A 20417-nucleotide genomic window follows, 5' to 3' on the forward strand; every position below is an offset into this window, starting at 1 on the left:
AGGAGCGGATGATCAAGAATGTGATTCTCTCAGACAATCTCTGCTCCATCGTCCCCGGAAAATGTGTGCACGGTGCCCGAAGATATACCAAACCCTGTTGTGAGATGCCACAGGCCCTACACCTGGCATGTGGTGCAAATTCACAGATTTACTCTTACATCTGTCCCTTTCAAAAGGTAAAAATAGAAAAATATGGCTGTCCTGTAAAAATATTTCAACAAAATGTCACCCCACAGAAAGGGCTGGAATATTTGCCTTTTCCAGTGTACTAAAAAATCTGCACATGCATGTGTGTATCTGGGAGGGTGTAAAACAGTGTTCCAGTGTTTCCATTTACCTCATTTACACTTGAAAAAACAAACTACTCTTAATATGCATGTCATCCTTATTCTAAATGTGAAAAACATCACCATTTTCTAATTCATATAAATTTAGGTGAAAATTAAAAGATACGGAGAGAAATCTGAGTCCCAAGTTATAACCTACTTTATACTTGATTTCACAATATTCCTTAAAAGTTCCTCATACATTTTCGTGAGATCACGTACCCAAGAGTGCCTAAAATATGGCAAGACTAATGACAGTTTGCTGAATTGGAAAAAGGGGTCAATAATAATAATAATAATTGTAATTATTATTACTTTAAAAGTTGGTGAAGAAAAGCCAGTAAAATGAATTCCATTCTCTCACTGGCAATTGGAAGCATGTTAGATGTCTAAAAAAACCTTTCAAGAGGTCAGGTGTGAAGGCATTCAAAATATGTTTATTCAGAACTTCTCCCTCAGAAAGATTCTGGCCAGATCTCAGCTGCCAGAGCTTCCATCCCACCGATCAGAAATCAGACTGAGAGGCCAGGAGGGTCCCATCCAAGGCGGGGCCTCCACCAGGCCCAGGGGATGCCAAGCGGGCTGCCCAACGAAAGCAAGTGAATGAACCAGAACATTGCTCCCGCGGCTTAATCATCTGCCACGGCAACATGCAAACTCACTCACCCACGCTGAATTTCTGCACCTCAGCACTTAACATCATTCACCTGTCTGCTCTCCCCTTCCTGCTAAAAAGAAGGCTGCAGAAACTGATCCTGGAGAGAAACAATCACGCCACACTCCATAGCATAGCTCTGTCCGTTCTCAACGCATAAACCCACTGAAAAGCAAGACATCCAAACCCTAACAGCTCGCTCCCAGGGAAATGCCATGACTGAGCTGTGATTTGATACTACGCTTTTCAATTTTATAAAGGGTTGGTGTGTGGGCACAGCTTCACGAAGAACAGCCTTTTTCTGGGAAAAAAAAAAAACCCTATAGAAGACATTGTCCACGATAATATTGTAAGCTTGAATAAATTTCTCCTACAATTTGGAGGTAGGAAAAGAGAACCCATCCTAACCCAATGAACAGGTACATTTCGTACTCTGGGTAACAATGACATGACATGTTTTCTTCCCTTTTTGCCTTGGCCTCCTGAAAATTCAGCTGTTTATTTAACGTACAGCTACAACTCTCTCACTCCAGGCACATGTTATAATTACCTTAATGACCATACATCACCCAGGAAGTGCCAGACCCTGGGCAAGTTCAGACAGGCTCACTCAGAACAGGGAGGATGCATTTGAGCTTTTGTTCCCTTCACTTCCCTATAAAGATGTCGCGAAATGCAAGCGCTCAGTCCTTGCAAGGGCTACCTACCCACCCACGACAATCCTGGCACAGTTCAATTTTTTTGCTACCTAGACCCCTCTCCTCCAAATGTGTTTTAACAAAATTGGAGATTTAGAAACCTGTTTCTGGGTGAAAAAACAAAAACAAAAACAAAATGATTAGACCATTCTGCTTTAAATCTCACAGAGCAGGTGGCACCACAGGTAGGACTGGATGTCACCCAGCTGGGGTCAGAAGGGCCGAACTGCTTTACAAAAAGCTACACCAAAAGGCAAGATCACAAGCCCCAGCCTATGGCACTGAAGGGAAGACATGAGTGGAGTCCCTTTTAAAGATTCTTCGATAAAGCTACGGGAAAAATAAACCTGCCGTGCTCAGTGAAAAGACATTTTTAAAGCAGCAAGACATTATAGCCTAAATGCCAACTTAATCTATGACAAAATGGTATGATCAAAGTTACTGAAATAAATGAAACACAAATACATAAATTCAAGATGTGTTATAACCTAGCCTAATAAAAACACAGTGGGGATTTTTCTTCTCATTTTAGCTAATCAGAGAAAAATAAACCATCAGCTTGTAGAATGCTCTCCTAACAGGAAATGTCAGCAAGGAGGCATACTGCCATGACTATATTATACTAAACAAATATCCACCGGATAAGAATTAAGTTGATTTTCCTGTCAAACTTTCTTTATCAAGATTAAAACTACTTTGAAAGTTCTCGTTAAAAGAATTAGAAAAATATTCTAGGGCTTTTGTTGAAATCTGCTTCCATATGGCACAAGGTGAAAGGAAACGATGATTGAGGCCTGACAAGATGGGGACTGGATGGAGAAGTCATCTCCGCCCCCCACCAGCCAAGCAACTCGGAACCCGTCAGACATCTCTGGACTCAGATTGCTCATCTGCAAATGAGCTGAACACCCATCACGAAAGAGATAAAGCAGCAAGTGTGATAACACGTGTGCAAGTACGGTATGACCTTTAAGGTGCTATTCAAACCTGAGGACCATTTCAGACACCTGCTTAGGCTCTTCCATGGCTGTTTCCAGAGTTATCTTCATGAATAACAAACTTGCTGTCACTCCATGGTCTAAAAATGTTCAGTGGTTTCCCACTGCATGCCAGTTAGTGTGATATACAAGTTCCTTCACAACCCACCCTTTTACGCAGGAGCCTCCCTTGCATCGACCCCCTCCCTCCTTCCTCCTGCCACAGTCTCTCGCTGGCCACCCTATACTGCTTGGTGTACCCAGGAGTGCCATGATTTCCCCCGCTGGCTTGCCTTTGCAAGTGCTGTGCCTTCTGCTTAGAATGCCCTTTTCCCATATCTCTCCCAGCAAACTCCTATTTACGCTTCAACACCCAGCTCAACTGTCACCTCTTCCATGAAGCCCTCTTGTACTCTCCAATTTTTTCCCTCCCCTGTGCTCCCCAAGACATGTGGATGAATCTCTACTACCTCACATATATGCATGAAAATGAATTTATACATCCGTATCAGATACTAGACTAGCTCTTGCGAGAACCTTTGTGTCTTTGGCATGCTCAATTTTGAAAAAAAGTATTGAAGAAAATTAAAATCTTATCAAATGATCACCGGGTAAATACTTTAGAAGTTTTAATCATCAAACTATTCTTCCCAACTTAAAGTGAAATAGCCAGAGTCCTTAGGACATACACAAAATCTTTATTTCGTCTTTTAGGACAATAGGGAAAGAGTTAAAACAGCCAATAGGCTAAAATGTAATTTATATCATCTTAGGAGTTTCTTCTACATAAAAGCATAAGTGACGGAAAGGGCAGGAATACACACAACAAATAACTACTCTTTGTGAATGCCTAGAGGCAGAATTCTGATGGGTTTATTTGTTTACTTGTTTATTTGTTGACAACCCCCCACCCCCACAGTAAGTAACATCCCTCTGGCTCCTACACCCTGAAGTGCCACCTGCTCTGGTTAGGCTTCTGCATGGGTAATTAAAATGAAGACGTGCATTAGCAAATATTATAAATGCAAATTTTCACAGTACTCCAGGCAACAGAGTATCAGCTAACATTCTCTTTATAATCTGGTGGTGGTTGTTCTAGAATAGAAAGAGTCCCTCTAACGTTCCAACAGGGACTCAGAGAGGTTAAGTGAATTACCCAAGGTCACACAGCTGCAGGGTGGCAATGCCAGGGCTCAAACAGAGGACTTCTCACTTGAAGCCCAATGCTCGTTACACTACACAGCCTCTTGTAACATTAAACATCCCGTGAAAGGCAAATTCACAGAACAAACGTTAATTTCCTAAAAAGAAAATGCAGCTCTACTAGGCCATATGGCTGGCCTTTAAATATCCATGTTTTCAAATTGTGGTCCCTTGAGTTTTATAAACATTAAAAAGAATAACAACCCACAGGAACCAAGCAACTTATTATCATCTAGCTGCTTATAAAAATAGTCAGTGTTCAAATGAGTGCTGTCCCATTACCACGCAAAGGACCGAGGGTTGGTGGAGCCAGACCGTCGCGAAGGAGCTCACTCGTCACCCCCAGCTAAGGTTTCCAGCCAAATGGAAGAGTCCATCCGGCTGTCGGGAGCTCATTTTTGGCTCCAGACCCTGTAGGATTCAAGAGGCTGAGACCTGCTAACTTGCCCAGTCCTGCACTCAGGCAACTCAGGCAGGGCAGGCGAGGAGAGGGGCTGTCTGCCTGGGCTGCGTGGGAGGGACTACACAGGGCGCTGAAATGTCAAAGTTCTCTCCAGGAACAAGGGCGGCAGCACCGGGAGGGCGGGGGCGGCGGCGGGGGTGACCCGGGAACCGACACCGGGCGGACCGCGTTGAGAGGCTCAGCTGGGAGAGGCCGAGGAAGGAGAAGATGCTACTACGACGGCCAGGTACCAGATGGGCCTGAGAAGCCCACCCACCCGCAAAAGTTTAGGGTGAAATGGCAAAGGGGTTTCAAATCCTCTAAAAAGAGTTAAACTCAAATCAATCCATTTCAATGTTTGAAAAAGGAATTTACTGTTAAAGAATGACATCATTCAAGGATGATGACTCTGTCTCCAGCTACACTTGCAAAATCATTGAGTTAATGTACCCCAAAATAAACGCTAGAAAGAGTCAAAAAGTAAAAGGAAAAGTGAAACAACAAAGAAACTAGAAGAAAATAGAGAGACGATTATGTATAGATGTCAGGATTTAAGGCCTTTCTAAGCATAAAACCCCCCCAAAAAAATAATTAATGGAAAAAAGTTAATTAGTGTACAGAAAAAATAAAAGATACTGATTTAAAATACTAAAGGGCAATAAAAAACCAGAATATTATTTACACATATGAAGGGCTAGTACTCTTCATCTCTAAAGAATTCTTACAATTGATAGGAAAAAGAAAAACCCATCGAGAGGGAAAAAATCAGAAAGTATAAAACTATAACTCCCCAAAGAAGAAAGATGTCTTAGAAACATAGTCAAATTGTTCAATTTCACTAATATTCAAACAAAGGCAAATCTGAGTGTAAGAATATCATTTTCACCAATGGAGCAGGTGAAGGGCTTTCTAAGATTATATCCAGTGCTCAGAAGGGTGGGAGCTGAAGAGTTTACAGACTACTGGTGAATTACACCCAAAAATATGGCAATTTGTACTAAAAGCAATTTAAAATTGAGTACCCACTCTAACCCGGCAATTCCAAGTCTAGGAATTTATCCCAGGGAAGCAGAGAAGTATGCAGAAATTTAACAAGGTTCATCACAGCTTTACCTAGAATCGTGAAAAACTAGAAATAGGCTGAATATCGAAAAGGCCTTCCAAAGGAATCACTGAACGTTCACAAGCTACTCTGTCACCACGAAAACCAACGTCGTAGAAAAAGGCGTAAAGATGTGCAATGACATTTGCGATACCGCAGAGATAGGGTGTGACCAACCAAAGCGGTTGTGAGCAAAGGAATTAATAGGCTTCTTATTTTCTTCTTTGTGCTTTTTCTCTCTTTTCTGGTTTTCTATAATGGGCATGTATTTCGAGTTTTAATTATTTCTTAAAATTGTGTTTTTAAAGCATCAAGCCAAATCATTCTAATGATTTGCATCCAATTATTTGCTCTGGCCATAAAAAAAAACTTTATCCGGAGTATTTGGGTAATAGGGACACTTGGCAAGGAATTCCAATACTACGCCAAAGGCCAAAATTTAAAACAGTGCAAGAATCTGCAACAACTATTTGAAGAAACTTCATACGCAAGACCAATTGTTTTACTCCCTACGTTGATTAATGAACTTGACATTAGGTCCAAATCTGTATGCTCTCAAATCACCAAACAGCCTGTATTTCAGTACTGTGGTTTGCAGAAATTAATTAAAAACAAAAACAGGCATTTTAAATTTGAACCATGCAAGTGTGTGATTCTCACTTAAAAAAAATCTAATATTCTTAAATTCAAACAAACTGATTAATAAAAATTCAATTAAAAAGAAATTTATAAAACGTTTACTAGCACAGATCTTTAACTGGCCACGCTGAATCCTGACTCATTGTCTGTTTACAAGAGCGTTAATTACTTCCTAGAAATGCTACAGTGTAGATCCTTGCTACTCAAAGGACGGTCTTCCAACTGGAACACTGGTAACACCTGGGAGCTTGTTGGAAATGCAGAATTCCAGGCCCCATCTGGGACCTACTGCACCGAAGCTACAGTTTAACAAATCGCCAGATGATTTGAATGTACATTAAAAATTCCGAAGAGGTGGTATAAGAGAAGCTGAAAGCTGCAGTGTTATAAATCACAGCCAAACAAAAGATGAAAGATTAGATTAAATTAAGCATCCCTAAAGGACTACAGAAGAGAACTTCATGCTCACACAAAATGGCCTGGCCTTGTATCTACTACAGAGCTTCTCTGCCTTGGTTGCGTTTTAGAACGACATAGGGAGCTTTTAACAAACACAGATGCTCCAGCCTCGACCCTGACTAGGTGAATGAACATCAGTATTTCCAAAGCTGTCCAGGTAATTCTATTGTGCAGCCAGACCTCAGAAGCCCTGATGTACTGGCCTAAACGGGGCCTTAACCAAAGAGATCATCAGCCTAACCAGAGCCAGGCACAACTAATCCTTGCTTCTCCTCTCTTCCTGTGGCCCCCCACAGCCCCTGTTCCTCCCTCCTTACATTTATCCCAAGACCTTCTCTGCCCCTCAGGTAGAACGCGGTCCCCCAGTGCAGTGTTATTTTAGTCACACCATCTCCAGCACCCAGCACTTAACTGGAGTTTGATGAACGTTTGTTGAAGGAATGAACCTGAATAGAGGGAAGAGATGACAGAGAGGATGATTGCCAAGCCAAATGTGAAGGAGGATGGGCATATGAAAGCAATAGGAAAACACATGTTCTCTCATCCTTTAGGTCTCCTGGATGGGACACTTCGATGAAGTGTAAGCCTTGTGGGCAAGACTTACTCTGAAATTAACAGAAAGTCACCTATCATTCCGACAAGGTGGCCAGAAAAAGTCTGGCCAAAGGGGGGTATATTTTGAAACAGCAATGCATTATGCCATAAAAGAAATGAAACACAAAAATAGAAACCTGCCCGGTCACCAAAGTATGTTCTAGTAGGTTCTCCCTCCCAAGCTAGGGAGCACAGCTAACAGCACCCCTACACACTCTATGCCAGAGTTCGGTCAGAAACAGATTGGCACCATCATAACTGCATACATCTCAAGACGCAGGCACAAAGGACTTGCACACTTCTCCCCAGCCACAAGGAACAGAAGAGCAAGACGTGAGAATGCTGAATAAAGTACTGTTCAAGTGCGTTTGAAAAGTTCACCATCAAGCTACAGACATAGGAGACTCACAATATTATCACTAAGTGGGAGCTGTAGATCTCCTTTGCCCTGGTGAAAAGGGCAATAAAAAGATAGAGGTGATGGATGCTAACAAATATTTCTGTCACCCTCCCTTTAATTTCTGGGAACCTCTTCATCTCACAGCATGACCAGAAGAACAAAACCACAAACATTTCAGACTCCGTAAGGTCTTGGATCTCCGCTGGGCAAGCAAACAAGATCAGCCTTTTGAGTTGGGAAAAGCATGAGCAAAGAAAATAATTCGCCCTCAGTCCTGTCATCTGCTAGAGCAAAATGAAGACACTGCGCCATTTGGTTTCATATTCATGTAGCTTTCCGGAATCCTTGCCTCCATTTTCACCTCCCTGTCCTAGTTAGAGAGCGGCTGCGATGGAATGGCTCCGGAGAGCACACGACACACTTTCAGGAGTAACCAGTGTTAACCCCACGCTGGCATCCTACTCAGAGGTGATGTCAACATTCTTCTCCTCTGGGCAGGTCTTCCACACAGGAACTCCTCACTCGACCTGCTAAGAGGCGACCACACCACAACACCCAGGCCAGCCTGGCAAGACTGGAGATGCGAGCGTGCCCGAGCCCGAGCTGCTCAGAGCCCTTGACCTCACCTCTGTCCTCAGCCCTGCCTTGGCTTCGCTGCCAACCGTCACTTTCTGTTTTCTTCCCCACTGTGGTAAAAATAACTTCCTCTCGAGGTGTCTAAATCTGTATGTGATTTTACACACATTTTTTGGCACGTCGTCGGATGAATTCTGACACTAAAGCAGAATGAAATCGCAAGAAATCTGCAATCACATTTCTGCAAAACTCTAACCAGATGAGTCAGTTCCACTGTTTTCTCGGATATTGAGAAAATACTTCCAGGCAAGATGCCGCATTCTAAGCACCACGTCAGTTCCTTCTGTCCTCTGTTCCTTACAGACTCAGCAAAGCCTCGGAGATGCAGGGAAGCAGAGCAGAACAGAATGCACAGTGCTATTTGCTGTGATCAGTGCAAGGCTTGCTGGCTGTGGTTCTGAGTGTCGAGAAGGGCATCTCAGTGGGCAGACCATCCAGTACAAATGTGGCTCCGAGAACTTTGCAAGACTTTTGAATTCAGGACCAGAGACAGGACTCCAGGGAGCCACCCCGGCTCCAGTCACCTGTCATCACCACAGAACAACAGTGGATGTGGCACAGCCATTCTCAACAGAAGAGAGTTCAGAAGACAGTCCCTTCTGCTGGTGACTCTCCTCCCAAAGTAGGCTCACAAACTGAGGGAATGGAAAATTCCTCAGTTCTACAGGCCCGTGAAGGGCTATACAGACAGAGGAAAGTAATTAAGATGCATCAGGGATTGAAAATCACTTCCTCTTTTCATTTGCTTATTGGTTGGGATTCCTCCTCTCTGAAGCGCTTGCTCATATTCTTTGCCCATTTATCTCATGAATTTTCTTTTGCTCATTGATTTATTGATCTTTTATATATATGCATATTAATCCCATTTCCTAGAGAAACATCTGTCCCCAATCTGGGTCTCTTGGCTTTGTTTATGGGGTGTCATTGTTCAGAAGGTTTCCCTTGAATGTCGATTTCTTCTTTTATTGTTTTGCTTTCTGTGTCTCAAAGGGACCTCAGATGAGGAACAACTGGCAGATAGACCTATTTGTCTAGACAGGATTTACGCGCACGTGAATGTGGGGAGGTGGAGGCACGCCGGTCACCTTGATATCTTCAATTCTTTGAAAGACAATGAAGTCCAATAGACTATTCTATGTCGCTGCCGGAAGAACTAGCAGAAGTAGAAGGAAGCTAGAAGGAAGTAGCTCGCCACACTGTAAAACCCTCTCTCAGCCGTTGGAGCTGTCCACACGGAAGGGAGGACCAGCACCAGGCAGCTGGGCAGAGGTTGTGAGAATCTTTTCTCCCTACTTGTTTTCCTTCTTTCTTCCTATCACAGTGTTAGACTTTGAATTCTGGAAAGCCATGTCTTACGCTGTTTCCTCTCTCTCTCTCTTTCTCTCTCTCTCCCTTCCTAGGGACATTCTGCCTCCCATATTTTCTGGACCAAGATTCTCCCCTTATTGCCCAGAGAGGCTGAAGCAAACTGGTGACATTGGGCAAGTGCTGCCAACTTTAATTAACACCAAAAAATAAAACAAAACAAAGCAAAAAAAAAAAAAAACACTATGATTAAGACTTTGAAAAGGACAGCCTGAAATGTTTGTGCATGTTCCACTTGCCTAGTCACTCAACTCCTGCATCTTATCAATGAGCATTTGGCTCCAAAGGAAACAGCCTTATATTTTCAGTTGCTCCAGTTAAATGGCTTCTTATCTCTTTGAACACATGATTTGAACAGCAGACAGGATCTTAGAAAGCACCTAATTCTGGGGTTCTAAAGAGAAAAGAGGCACCATTCCCTGGGGCTGCATAGAAAAATCACCTAGAGAACTTCCTTAAAGAACCCCGAAGCCACTCCCATTCTCCCTCTCCTGGCCACTGGGACATATTCCCAGCAGGACCATCAAGGCCATAGGGGAGCACTGCTGCTGATGGGGTCCTCGGAAAGTAAAACAATTGGGAATCACGGACTTCATCAGACTTCTTCCTTTCAGAAGTGAAGAAACTTAATCCAGGAGGTTCCTGTGACTTACACTGGCCACTGAGCTATTTGGGGACCCATTCCAGGCTCAGGGCCAGTGCCCCTTCCTTCCATCAACCTGCACAGCTTTGCCTGACAGTTCTGCTCATCCACTGGGAAGGTCCTCACGTCAAACAGCCTCACATCAACGCAGGAAGCTCTGCACTGGAATTGCAAGGTCACGGTTTTCCTAGACAAAATTTAACTTTCTATTAAATATGTAAAATCACACTTGCTTTCCCCTTCTCAAGAAATTGGGTGACCAGCTATCCCGGATGGTAACGGCCTTATGGCTCTCACTTGTCCCGACACCCATTGGAGGCTGGGTAGGTCAAGGCAACATGAAGAAGCAGAGAATGGAAAATAGAAGCAAGCTCACCAGCCTGCTGGCAAAGACACGATCCGCGACTCTAGTTCACTGTTCTTGCCCTGACTTCCGATGGAAGGGAAGTGGGAACCACAGAAAAGAAAGTGGCCATACTAGTGGGCTTGGTAGTTCCACCGTAAGTGGGAGAAGTTCCTGGAGCAGTCACAGTGTGTGCCTGGCATTGTGAGTGTTTGAAAGGACATGATTTACGATCTCGAGTTCTGTCCTAGAACAGCCAGATCCCAGAAAGGAAGCTGCACCATACTCCCTCTGCACAACTATTTTTATTTTGTGAATGCAGGAAAAAAAAAAATGTGGATAAATTCAAAACAGAGGAGAGGAGGCTGTGCAAAGAATGTGCAAAGTCTGTAAAGACTGTTTCCAGGAAGCAGAAGACAGGATCGGAAGCAGGAAGGTTTGTGTGTGTAATTAACGGGGCAAGTGACTGGAGCTTGTCAGCTGGTGAAGAACCCTCGCCAATCTGAGGATGAGGGAGACAAGATTAGCCACAAAAACACTAGGTTAGTAACTTCAAATTTCTTGGTTAGAATGGTTCTTTCAAATGGAAGCCAAGCCATGAGTGAATTTCCACTAGTACCTATGTTTGTATAAGTGTGTGCACAAGCATGTGCGTGCTTGTAGACACGTGTATGTGTGCCAGAAGAAAAGGGAGTCTGAGAGAAACAAAGAATAAGGCGAGAAAATTGACGTTTGTTGAATTCAGGTGCCGAGCCTTGGGTGAGAGAAGTCCCCTAGAAAACAGCAATTATTAATCCCATCCTGTAGATCGAAACACCTGAGGTTCAGAGAAGTTAAGAAAATTGCCCAAGGACTCCAGCTAAGAAGTGGTAGCAGAGTGATTCACACCCAAGTCTCTACTCTAAAACCATATTCTTCCTAATGTCTGATGCTCCTGGCCCACACTAGGCCTTTAATGAATATTTGCTGATTGAACTGACTGAACAAAAAAATTTACACGTTTCGGAATACTCTCATTTTTATTCTCATCAAGACTGTGAAAGTCATACTCAGTGACTAGAAAAAAATCGATGGTGTTTCCAGAAATGCAGTCCAGTTAAATAAACGCAAATGATTATTTAAATCGTCTATCAACAAATGAACGAAGAATTACTTAATCGAAGACCTGACTTAAGATTTCAGTATCTTTCATCAAACCAGAGTCAATGGGTTCCTGCATTGAGCCCTACTTTTATAGTCTATCATTTTGTGGTTCTAGGTTAAAATCTGTTCAGTCACTGTTTCAAAAACCACATCATCTTATGCATGGTCTCATCTCCTTTGAGACTCAAAGTCACCCTTGAAATGTACTAGCTAATTTAACACAAATTGCTACCTAAGGAAGATACTGCCCTAGAGAGAGAAATAAATTGCTATTCTGCAAACTCCCAAAACAACTGGTCTGGGGTTCAGGAAAATGACAAGAAACGAGAAGTTTGCCTTCTAGTTGTACGCAGCCAAGTCTCTAGCTTGACCTCAGGTATTTTTAGTTACAGGGAGAGTTCTATAAATGTAATTCCAAATCCCCACAGATAAGAGGTGGACAATTATCACCCTGCACAGAAGGAAACGTTTATAGAACTATATGTCACTGTGGTTTCAATATCTTTGCCTGGAGCACGTGCTTCAAATAGCCAGGATGAGATGGGTGTAGACATCAGCTGAGCCTGAGTCGTTCCTGGCATCCCTTCGCACATTCTCTGCTTCACATAGAGACCAAACGAAGCAGGATATGGCACCCTAGCGGAGAACAGTCTGCTGAGCAAATATACTGAATCAACAGAGACTCCCTGGGGGCCTGTGCAGAGCGTCCAAGAAGGGTGTCAGAGTGGAGATGGAAAGTGCTGACTAAGCTTCCTGCTTTTGAGGAGCTTGCCCAGAAATGATCACAATGCAAAGGGAGAATGTGAAAACTTCAGAAGTGATCGTGAGATGAATACTAGAGGAGTTCAGAGACCATCATGGGAATTTGAGCTTCCTAAACCATCAGCACAGAGGTAATAACAGAAGCAAAGGCAGGCAGCAAGACAAGAAAAATGAGCTGGTAGCTGTCTTTGGGAAATTACAGACAACTCATTGTAAAACCTGAGACAGATAAAGGGGGACAGCACATCCTCAACACTGAACAGCTATCTGCCTCCCTGGGAATTTTTAATATGAGAGTGTTACAAATTACTCAAATTGAGGCACTACCAGGCAGCAAAGAATTGACTGTACCTACGTTAAAGCTTCTTATTTTGATAATGTATATTTTTAAAACTTACTAAAAATTTCTAACACTTTTGGAAAAACAATTATTATTTCTTCCTAAAATTCCTGTTGTTTTGCCAAAGAGAAACATATATAGGAAATATTGGTCCTACATATTTGTCCTGTATATTATTCCACAATGTGAATAAAAAAGGAATTGCATGTGAATTCCAATTCTATGAGAACACTCAAGATTTCCTTGGTAGCCTTGTCGTACATTGTAGAAGGAACACAATGTACTCAAACGTTTTCCCCTGCCCAGTTCATCAGCTCCATTCTAGTGACTAAACATAAAGACAAAAGATTCACATCCCTTGCATTATAATCTGCTGTTCAAAATCGGCTATGCTTAAATTCCACATGCAAGTCACAGTAATCTTTGTGACATCTGTAAAATTTATAAGCGCTAGCTATCCATGAATGTTCATATGTTAGAGCCAGACGCAGACAAAGTATCTACTATTCAAAGTAATCCACAGGTGTAAAACAAGACCCCCAAGATTCTTTGGAAGAGGACCTTGTTTTCAATCAATCGTCAGGAATTTATTTAGGTTTACTATATACCCAGACACTGTACTTAGCACTTCAAAAGTGGCTAAAGCATAAAATGAATTTCTTGCTCCTTGAGAAGGTGCACACTTATGATACAGAGAACAATACATAAAAGTATTGTGTGTCAGTCAGTATCATCTTTTGAAACTTCAAAATAAATAGCAAAATCGTATATCTGATAAGGTTCTCATATCCAGAATATATAAAGAACACTTAAAACTCAAAAACAAAAAGGCAATCCAATTCAAATATGGGCAAAGGATATGAATAGACATTTTTCCAAAGAAGATATACAAATGGTCAATTAGCACATGAAAAAATGCTCACCATCATTAATCATTAGGGAAATGCAAATCAAAGCACAGTAAGATACCACTTCACACCCATGAGGATGGCTATAATCAAAATAATGGGAATGACAAGTGTTGGTGAGGATGTAGAGAAACTGGAACCGTCACACATTGCTGGTAGGGATGCACAATGGTGCAGGCGCTGTGCAACACAGCTTGGCAGTTCCTCAATACCTTAAACATAGAATTACCATATGACCTGGCAATCCACTCCTAGGTATATACCCAAAAGAACAGAAAATAGGTGTTCAAACAAAAACTCGCATATAAGTGTTCATAGCAGCACTATGCACGATAGCCAAAAGATAGAAACAACCCAAATGTTGATCAATGGGTGAATGGATAAATAAAATGTGGTGTATCCATACAATGGAATATTTCTCAGCTATAAAAAGGAATGAAGTATGGACACATGCTACAACATGAATGAACCTTGAAAACAAGATGCTAAGTGAAAGAAGTCAATCACAAAAGACCACGTATTATATGACTTCATTTCTATGAAATGTCCAGAATAGGAAAATCCATAGAGACAGAAAGTAGATTAGTGGTTGTTTAGGGCTGGGCAGATGGAGGAATAGTGGGGTGATAGCTAAAGAGTACAGGGTTTCTCTTTGTGGTGTTGAAAATGTTCTGAAACTGATTACAGTAGCAGTTCGCTTATCTATGAATATACTAAAAACTATTGAAAACTATTAAACTCTTAAAAACTTCAGATGAGTGAATTGTATGGTTTGAGAATATCTCAACAAAGCTGTTTGAAGAATTAATAGCATATACTGAAATACGCTTCATCTTGAATTTGCTTGCACAATAGTTGCTACATTCTTTTGACTTTTGCAAATAAGAATTTTTGGTGAAATGTTAGTGTTTCTGTCTCTATTTCTGATAAATAAAAGGGTTTATGTAGATCACTGCTTGCTTAAAGTTGAGTTTCTGTAATAAAAATAAATACAGGTAAGACAAAATTTATTTGTGGTCAAGTCTTCTTTCCAAAAAAAAAAAAAAGGCAAGTGATAACTCCTAATAATTCTAGCAGCTGCAGTGTTGCAAATAAGATGCCTTTTCATTGTCCATCACTGATACCCTTCAGTACAGCTGCAGGGCAAGCTACAGTTTCTGCTCCTGCAGCTTCCCTCTGGGGAAGCAAAAGACACTATTTCTTTGGGGGCTCCAAAAGCTTGACCTCTCAAATACAAAACCAACTAGTGTTTTAAAGCTGGATAGATGACAGGGAATTTGAAGAAAGACAGTATCCAGATAATACATATTTATATGTATTTTTAAACAATTCATACTGAGACGAGTCTACATTAAGAACAGTTTACAAGACAGGATGCTTTTCACCCTTCATGCTGTGTTTACAGAAGTCTGCCATAATGGAATTCCATTTTCTCTCCTTCTTCTAACACAGTGCTCCTTACTGTGTCCTCAACCAACCCTATAAGATAAATTTGCAGCTCTGAACAAGAATATCATTTTCTTTTTATGTCAACAATTTCTATTGATAACATCATATTTTATGCATTCATTTCCTAGATTGCTGTCTGCGGCCTGGAGTACTATATTTAAACCCCACGTGACATACAGAAGAAAAATTAAATTTGGCTTTTAAGGTTTAGAGAAATTATTTTCTAACAGACCTGAACTTCTATTTTCACATTTTCCTTTAAATTCATTTAAACATGGAGAATTTCAAATTCAATAAAGTTATATCCTTTTCTCTCTCATTTTTTTGAGTCAAAATTGCCATGCTCATATATAACACATATAAAGACTGGCAATTCTGAAAAGTAAAGGAGTATATCTCCATTTAAAGTTGTATAAATTAAAAATAGAAAGGAAGAGATATCAACTTGAGATTAATCCAACGAATTTAGTTCCCATAAACGCTAAGTCGCATATCCAGGATTTGATGATAAATCATTAGAGTTTGCCAGTTGTATAAGATCGGTAGTAGGCCATCTGGCTTATTCCGTTTACATCAGTGTAACGAGTGTTATTCCAAGCTTTTGATATTTCCACAGCTCACAAGCAATGAGGCTACTGGCAGAGGCTGCATCATAACCTAATTTAGGGGGGAGATTTTATTTGATTTTTGTTTGTTTTCCGTACAAACGGAAGTCTGAAAGCCACTGCCAAAAAAAAAAAAAAAAAAAGAATAATTTCACTGATTTGGAAAGACTGTGGTCTCCAAATTTAAGTACAGAAATTTGCTATATTCATCTATTTACCCCATTCTATCTTTGTCTTCTCCTCCCTCCACCCATTTCAAGGAGGAAAAAGATCAAGACAACAGTTATCCGCACAAAATTCTCCTCCTCCTGACTTACTGTCCTTTTTTTTTCAAATTTGTTACAGCAGAAAGTATCTTTAAGGAGACTTTGCCCTTCCCCGAACTGACTAGAAAGAAGGAACTGTTTGAACCAGCTCCCGTGGGAAGAGAAGCATCATTATTGACTCCCTTTACCCTTCCTCCTTCACACACTCTTTCTGGCTGTCCCGATTCACCCCATTCCATGCATCTCCTAATCCCAGAACGTCTAAAGCCAGCTGGGGCTGCAGCTGTTGGCTGGTCTTTCCCTTGAAATAATGGGGCTTAAGCAGTAAAGCAGATGCATTTTTAAAAGTTGAAATTAAAAAAATGAAACCATGTACATCACCTTCAAAATACTTTATAAATCTCTTCTCTCTCTCATCCCCCCTCTTTCTCTCAAATACGCAGGAAGCTTCCTGAAAGCAATGATTTGCTCTAGAACGATGGTTCTCGAACTTTAGCCTGCATGAGAATCACCTGGACGATTTGCTAACACACAGACCCAGAAGCTTTCATTCAGCAGGTCTGGGATGAGACCTGAGAATGTGCATTTGTAGCAAGTTTCCAGGTGATGCTGAAGCTGCAGGTCCACGGACCACACATTAAGAACTACTAGCCCAGACAAAGAACAATTACTAAAAAATGAAAGAAAGATCAGGAATTTAAGATTCCAGTTCACATCACCTCCCACTGTATGGCTATGGGGGTTCTGGGGGGTCAGGTTCCCTTGTCCGTGGAGACAGATGGGGGAGACGAATAAAGGACGGTGGAGTGAAGAGCAGCCCAGCTGCTTGAATCATCTCCCTTCTCCGCTGGCCCCTCGAGATACTCAGAGGAAAAGTATCAAGAAAAGGAAAGTGAAATTATGGAAATAAAGACGGTCATTTTTAGCCAATCAGCGCTTTAGATTCCCACTTGTGTCTTGGCTGTCTGTCCATTTTCTCTCTTAAACGGCTCACGGTGCGATGCAATGGGGACCTGAATCACACAGATTTGGGTTCAAGTCTTGCCTCACTTCCTGTGTGCCCATCAGCAAGTCCGCAAACCTCTTTGCCCTCATTTCTCCCATATCAAAAATGGGAATAGCAATGGAACCTACCTATAATACTGCTATTTGCATACAATTTCGCTCTGCATGTGCACTGACTGGTACATGCACAACAAGTGTTAGCTTGTACTGTGAATGGTCATATCTCTCGGCTTTCCTGTGAGAATATTCAATATGTTAAATAGCACACCAGCTATTTGATACAATTGGTTCAGTCATTACTTCAACAATATTTATCGAGCAGCTACTGTGTGTCAGATCTATAATATTATACAAGTATATGAAAACAATATCCTGTCGAGAAAAATGTTTACTATAAATATTATTTTGATTTGGGAAGTTTCAACTTTATATGAACTTACATTTAAGAAAAATACTTCCCTCCAAAATTGGCTAACTAGGGAAACTGAGAGGATGTGCTTACTAACCACACATTTTGTTTTGACAGACACCAAAAAATAGAATAGAGGGAACAAGGGGAAACCAATTCTGCACATATCTTGGCCTTAAATTATTAAGGGTGTATTTTAGACCCTCCTGGAGACCACAAGCCCACTTTTCCTGAACATCATTATATTTATGTAACAAAACAACAGGGAACAAATTTGGCCAAGGGCATCCTATTTTCAGTTCACATGATGTCATTTTTTTAACCCATCATGTTGGTCAGAAACTCAATGATGAATTACTCTCAGGAGCCATGTTCAGTCCTTCCGCTCTTCTCCATTCCTTGAGCAAAGGCTGTGAATTCACTCTTCTGCCAAGTAGAATGTAGCAGGCCTCGTTTTTTGAAATAGATACTGAAAGCACTACATTCTGGATACCACGTGTATTTGACTGAATTTCCAAAAGATTAACATGATAGATGTGGAAGTTTCTTGATTTTATCCTCAGTAGTGCCTTTGCTCTCTCCTCCTCCCAGGTTTTCAGGTCCCCAAGAAGGGAATCGGGACCACAATGTTTTAAGAGCTGAGTGGAGGCTCAGAGACAATCTAGTCCAGCCTCTAATTTTACCCATGAAAAAGCTGAGAACCATGAAGTTTGGGTGCCCTGCGAAGCCAAGTGCTCTTGGAGACACTGAATTTCATGTCTTCATTCCCATTGGCTGTATTTTCCCTACACCACTGGCCTCCATTTTTGCTTAAAAGGAGCTTCAACAAAGAATTCACTATCAGATATTACGGAGAAAGACCGCTGAGCTTCCACACCACTTACCTCCCTATGCCAGTTAACAGGAATTGGTGGTGGTGGTAAAAATAGGCACCTTTGTGGCAGGAGCAGGTGTCTGAGAGCCTATGAAGCTATGAGACTCCAAAATACAGAACTCAGGGAAAGAAGAGATTTGACTCCCTAATAAAAGTGCATATTACCCCAAATCCTCTAAGAAGCCAGATGCCAAGGACTGTACTTTGCAAATCTACTTGGGCAATATTTTCCTTTAATTTTCCCTAAAGCATCTTACAAAACCAGAGTTCCCAAAGTTTCTACTGAAACAGAACTGTCACTTTTAACCTCTGAGCTTCTCTCCATGGAAAAAGCATTATTTTATCTGCTTTCACATTTCAAAAGGCTCTAACACATTTGTCGCTTTGCTGAAGTGGTTTTTTTCTTCGAAAACGGTCTGCTCTCCAGACCTGTGGCTTCTGTGACAGAAGGGACTTTCGTGGGTGAGCCTGGCAGCCTCCAGCCGGCCGGAGGCATTTAGTAGTCTATTCTGGTTTCCGCGCTTCAAGGCTCCCTTCGCGCGCCCGCTCCGGTCCTGCAGATGCAGGATGTCTGCTGGGCGGCTCAGGTTTATCACCTCGGACGTTTGAAAGAAGCTGGAGCGATCCCAACCTCTCCCCGTGCCCCTGCAAGACCTATTCTGCCCACAGACTGGCGAGAGAGCTGCATCCTCCCTTAGCCAGGGCGCGCGAGCCAGCATCGCACCGGGGACCTGGGCGCGCGCTCCCGGGCCCTGGCACCGCTCGCTCCTCGAGCCGGGACCAAGGAGCTGCGGGTCACGCCCTCTCTCCGGGACCGCTCTTTTCTCTCTCCGCACATCCTCTTCCTTACCTCTACTAAAAACAGGCGGCCTCGCTCCAAATAAACCAAGAACAACACCCCCAAAAAGTTCTGACTTGAGACACACACAGCGCAGAGGATCGTTGGGGCTGGCGACACTGCTGGCCAGGCTGACCTGCGCCCTCGGAGAGCCGCAGACCCCGGGCGCAGCCTGCTCCCCGCGTTCCACTGGGTGCAGGCGGCGGGGTGTGCAGGGGCTGCCAGAGGACAAGCCAGCTCAGGGACAGCGCGCAGCCTGAAAAGTGTCCCTGCGCCGCCCAGGCCGGCGGGCAGGAGGGGTCTTGCGGGGCAGAATTGGCAGAACCTTCCGTGGAGAGAAGCTAACATCCCCCCCGCCCCCTCGTGCACGACACGGAGTGCTGGACAGGACAGGACTATGGTCACTAACAATGCCCTGGAGGGGGCTGTCCCTTCCCCTCGCCTCGCCGCGCACTGCCAGGCCTGAATAGACGCAGTTGTACACACGCACAAACACACACGCCTGCACTCCGCCCCCGATGGGGTGGAGGAGGCGGGGAAGGTATGCAGTGCTCCGCCCCGGGGTACCTGCCCGGCTCGGCAACCCAGCGGCGCCCCCGCCTCGGTGCGGACAGACGGACGCGCGGGAGGAAGCCGGCTCTCCCGGCCGCAGCCCCGATGCTCCGGGGCGTCCCACCTGGGGAGGCTCGGGGCGGCGGCGCGCGGTGGGAGCACCAGAAGTCCCCGGCGCGTCCCCTCTCCCCCCGCACAACTTCGCGCGGCCGGCGCCGCCCTCGCGCCTGCCTCCCTTCCTTACCCAAATACTGCCGCAGGTCGAGCAGGAAGCGAGGGGGTCCCCCGCTGAGCTGATAGAAGAGCGAGCCCAGGCAGAAGACCAGCAGGGTGGCCATGCAGAAACCGTAGTCCCGGAGGGAGAAGCGCAGGAAAGGCAGCAGGGAGACCCGGCGCTTCCAGCTGCCCAGGCCGGCAGGGGCGCCCCCCAGAGGGGCCCCATGGGGCCAGGGATCCGCGCCGCCGCCGGGATGCTGCTGCTTCTTCTTCATCGCCTGCTCCGCCGCCTCGCACAGCCTGCCCGTGCCAGGAAAAGGTCACCCATCCGCCTGCGAGGAGGAGAGCCCGGCCGGCCGGCGGCACATGGGCAGGGCCGCGCGGAGGGCAGCCGGGTGGGGGCGGGGAGGGGCCGAAGTTGCCGGGCTCAGGAGACTTTCCTCGGCATGGTCCCCGCCGCCACGGCCCGAGCGGCCGAGGTGCCCGGCCCCGGCTCGGGGGCGCTGCCCGCGCCCGGCCCGCGCCCGCTAGCGCCCCCGCGCACCGCGCCCCGCCGCGCCTCGGGCTC

At 43.9% G+C, this 20417-nt stretch overlaps 1 protein-coding gene and 1 long non-coding RNA gene across 2 annotated transcripts in view; one reads left to right on the forward strand and one right to left on the reverse strand.

The window, feature by feature from the left end:
• The window catches only part of UST (uronyl 2-sulfotransferase), a 287768-nt gene extending 267357 nt beyond the window's left edge, over nucleotides 1-20411 (reverse strand). Inside the window, exon 1 of the mRNA XM_046670131.1 lies at nucleotides 19878-20411. Coding sequence (XP_046526087.1) covers nucleotides 19878-20124 — 247 coding nt within the window. The 5' untranslated portion in view covers nucleotides 20125-20411. The remainder of the gene's footprint in view (nucleotides 1-19877) is intronic.
• Nucleotides 20033-20417, forward strand: part of LOC124243980 (uncharacterized) — a 2492-nt gene continuing 2107 nt past the window's right edge. The window contains exon 1 of the long non-coding RNA XR_006889824.1: nucleotides 20033-20168. This is a non-coding gene — a long non-coding RNA (uncharacterized LOC124243980). The remainder of the gene's footprint in view (nucleotides 20169-20417) is intronic.

The sequence above is a fragment of the Equus quagga genome, chromosome 8, assembly GCF_021613505.1.
Source record: "Equus quagga isolate Etosha38 chromosome 8, UCLA_HA_Equagga_1.0, whole genome shotgun sequence".
Lineage (NCBI taxonomy): Eukaryota > Metazoa > Chordata > Mammalia > Perissodactyla > Equidae > Equus > Equus quagga.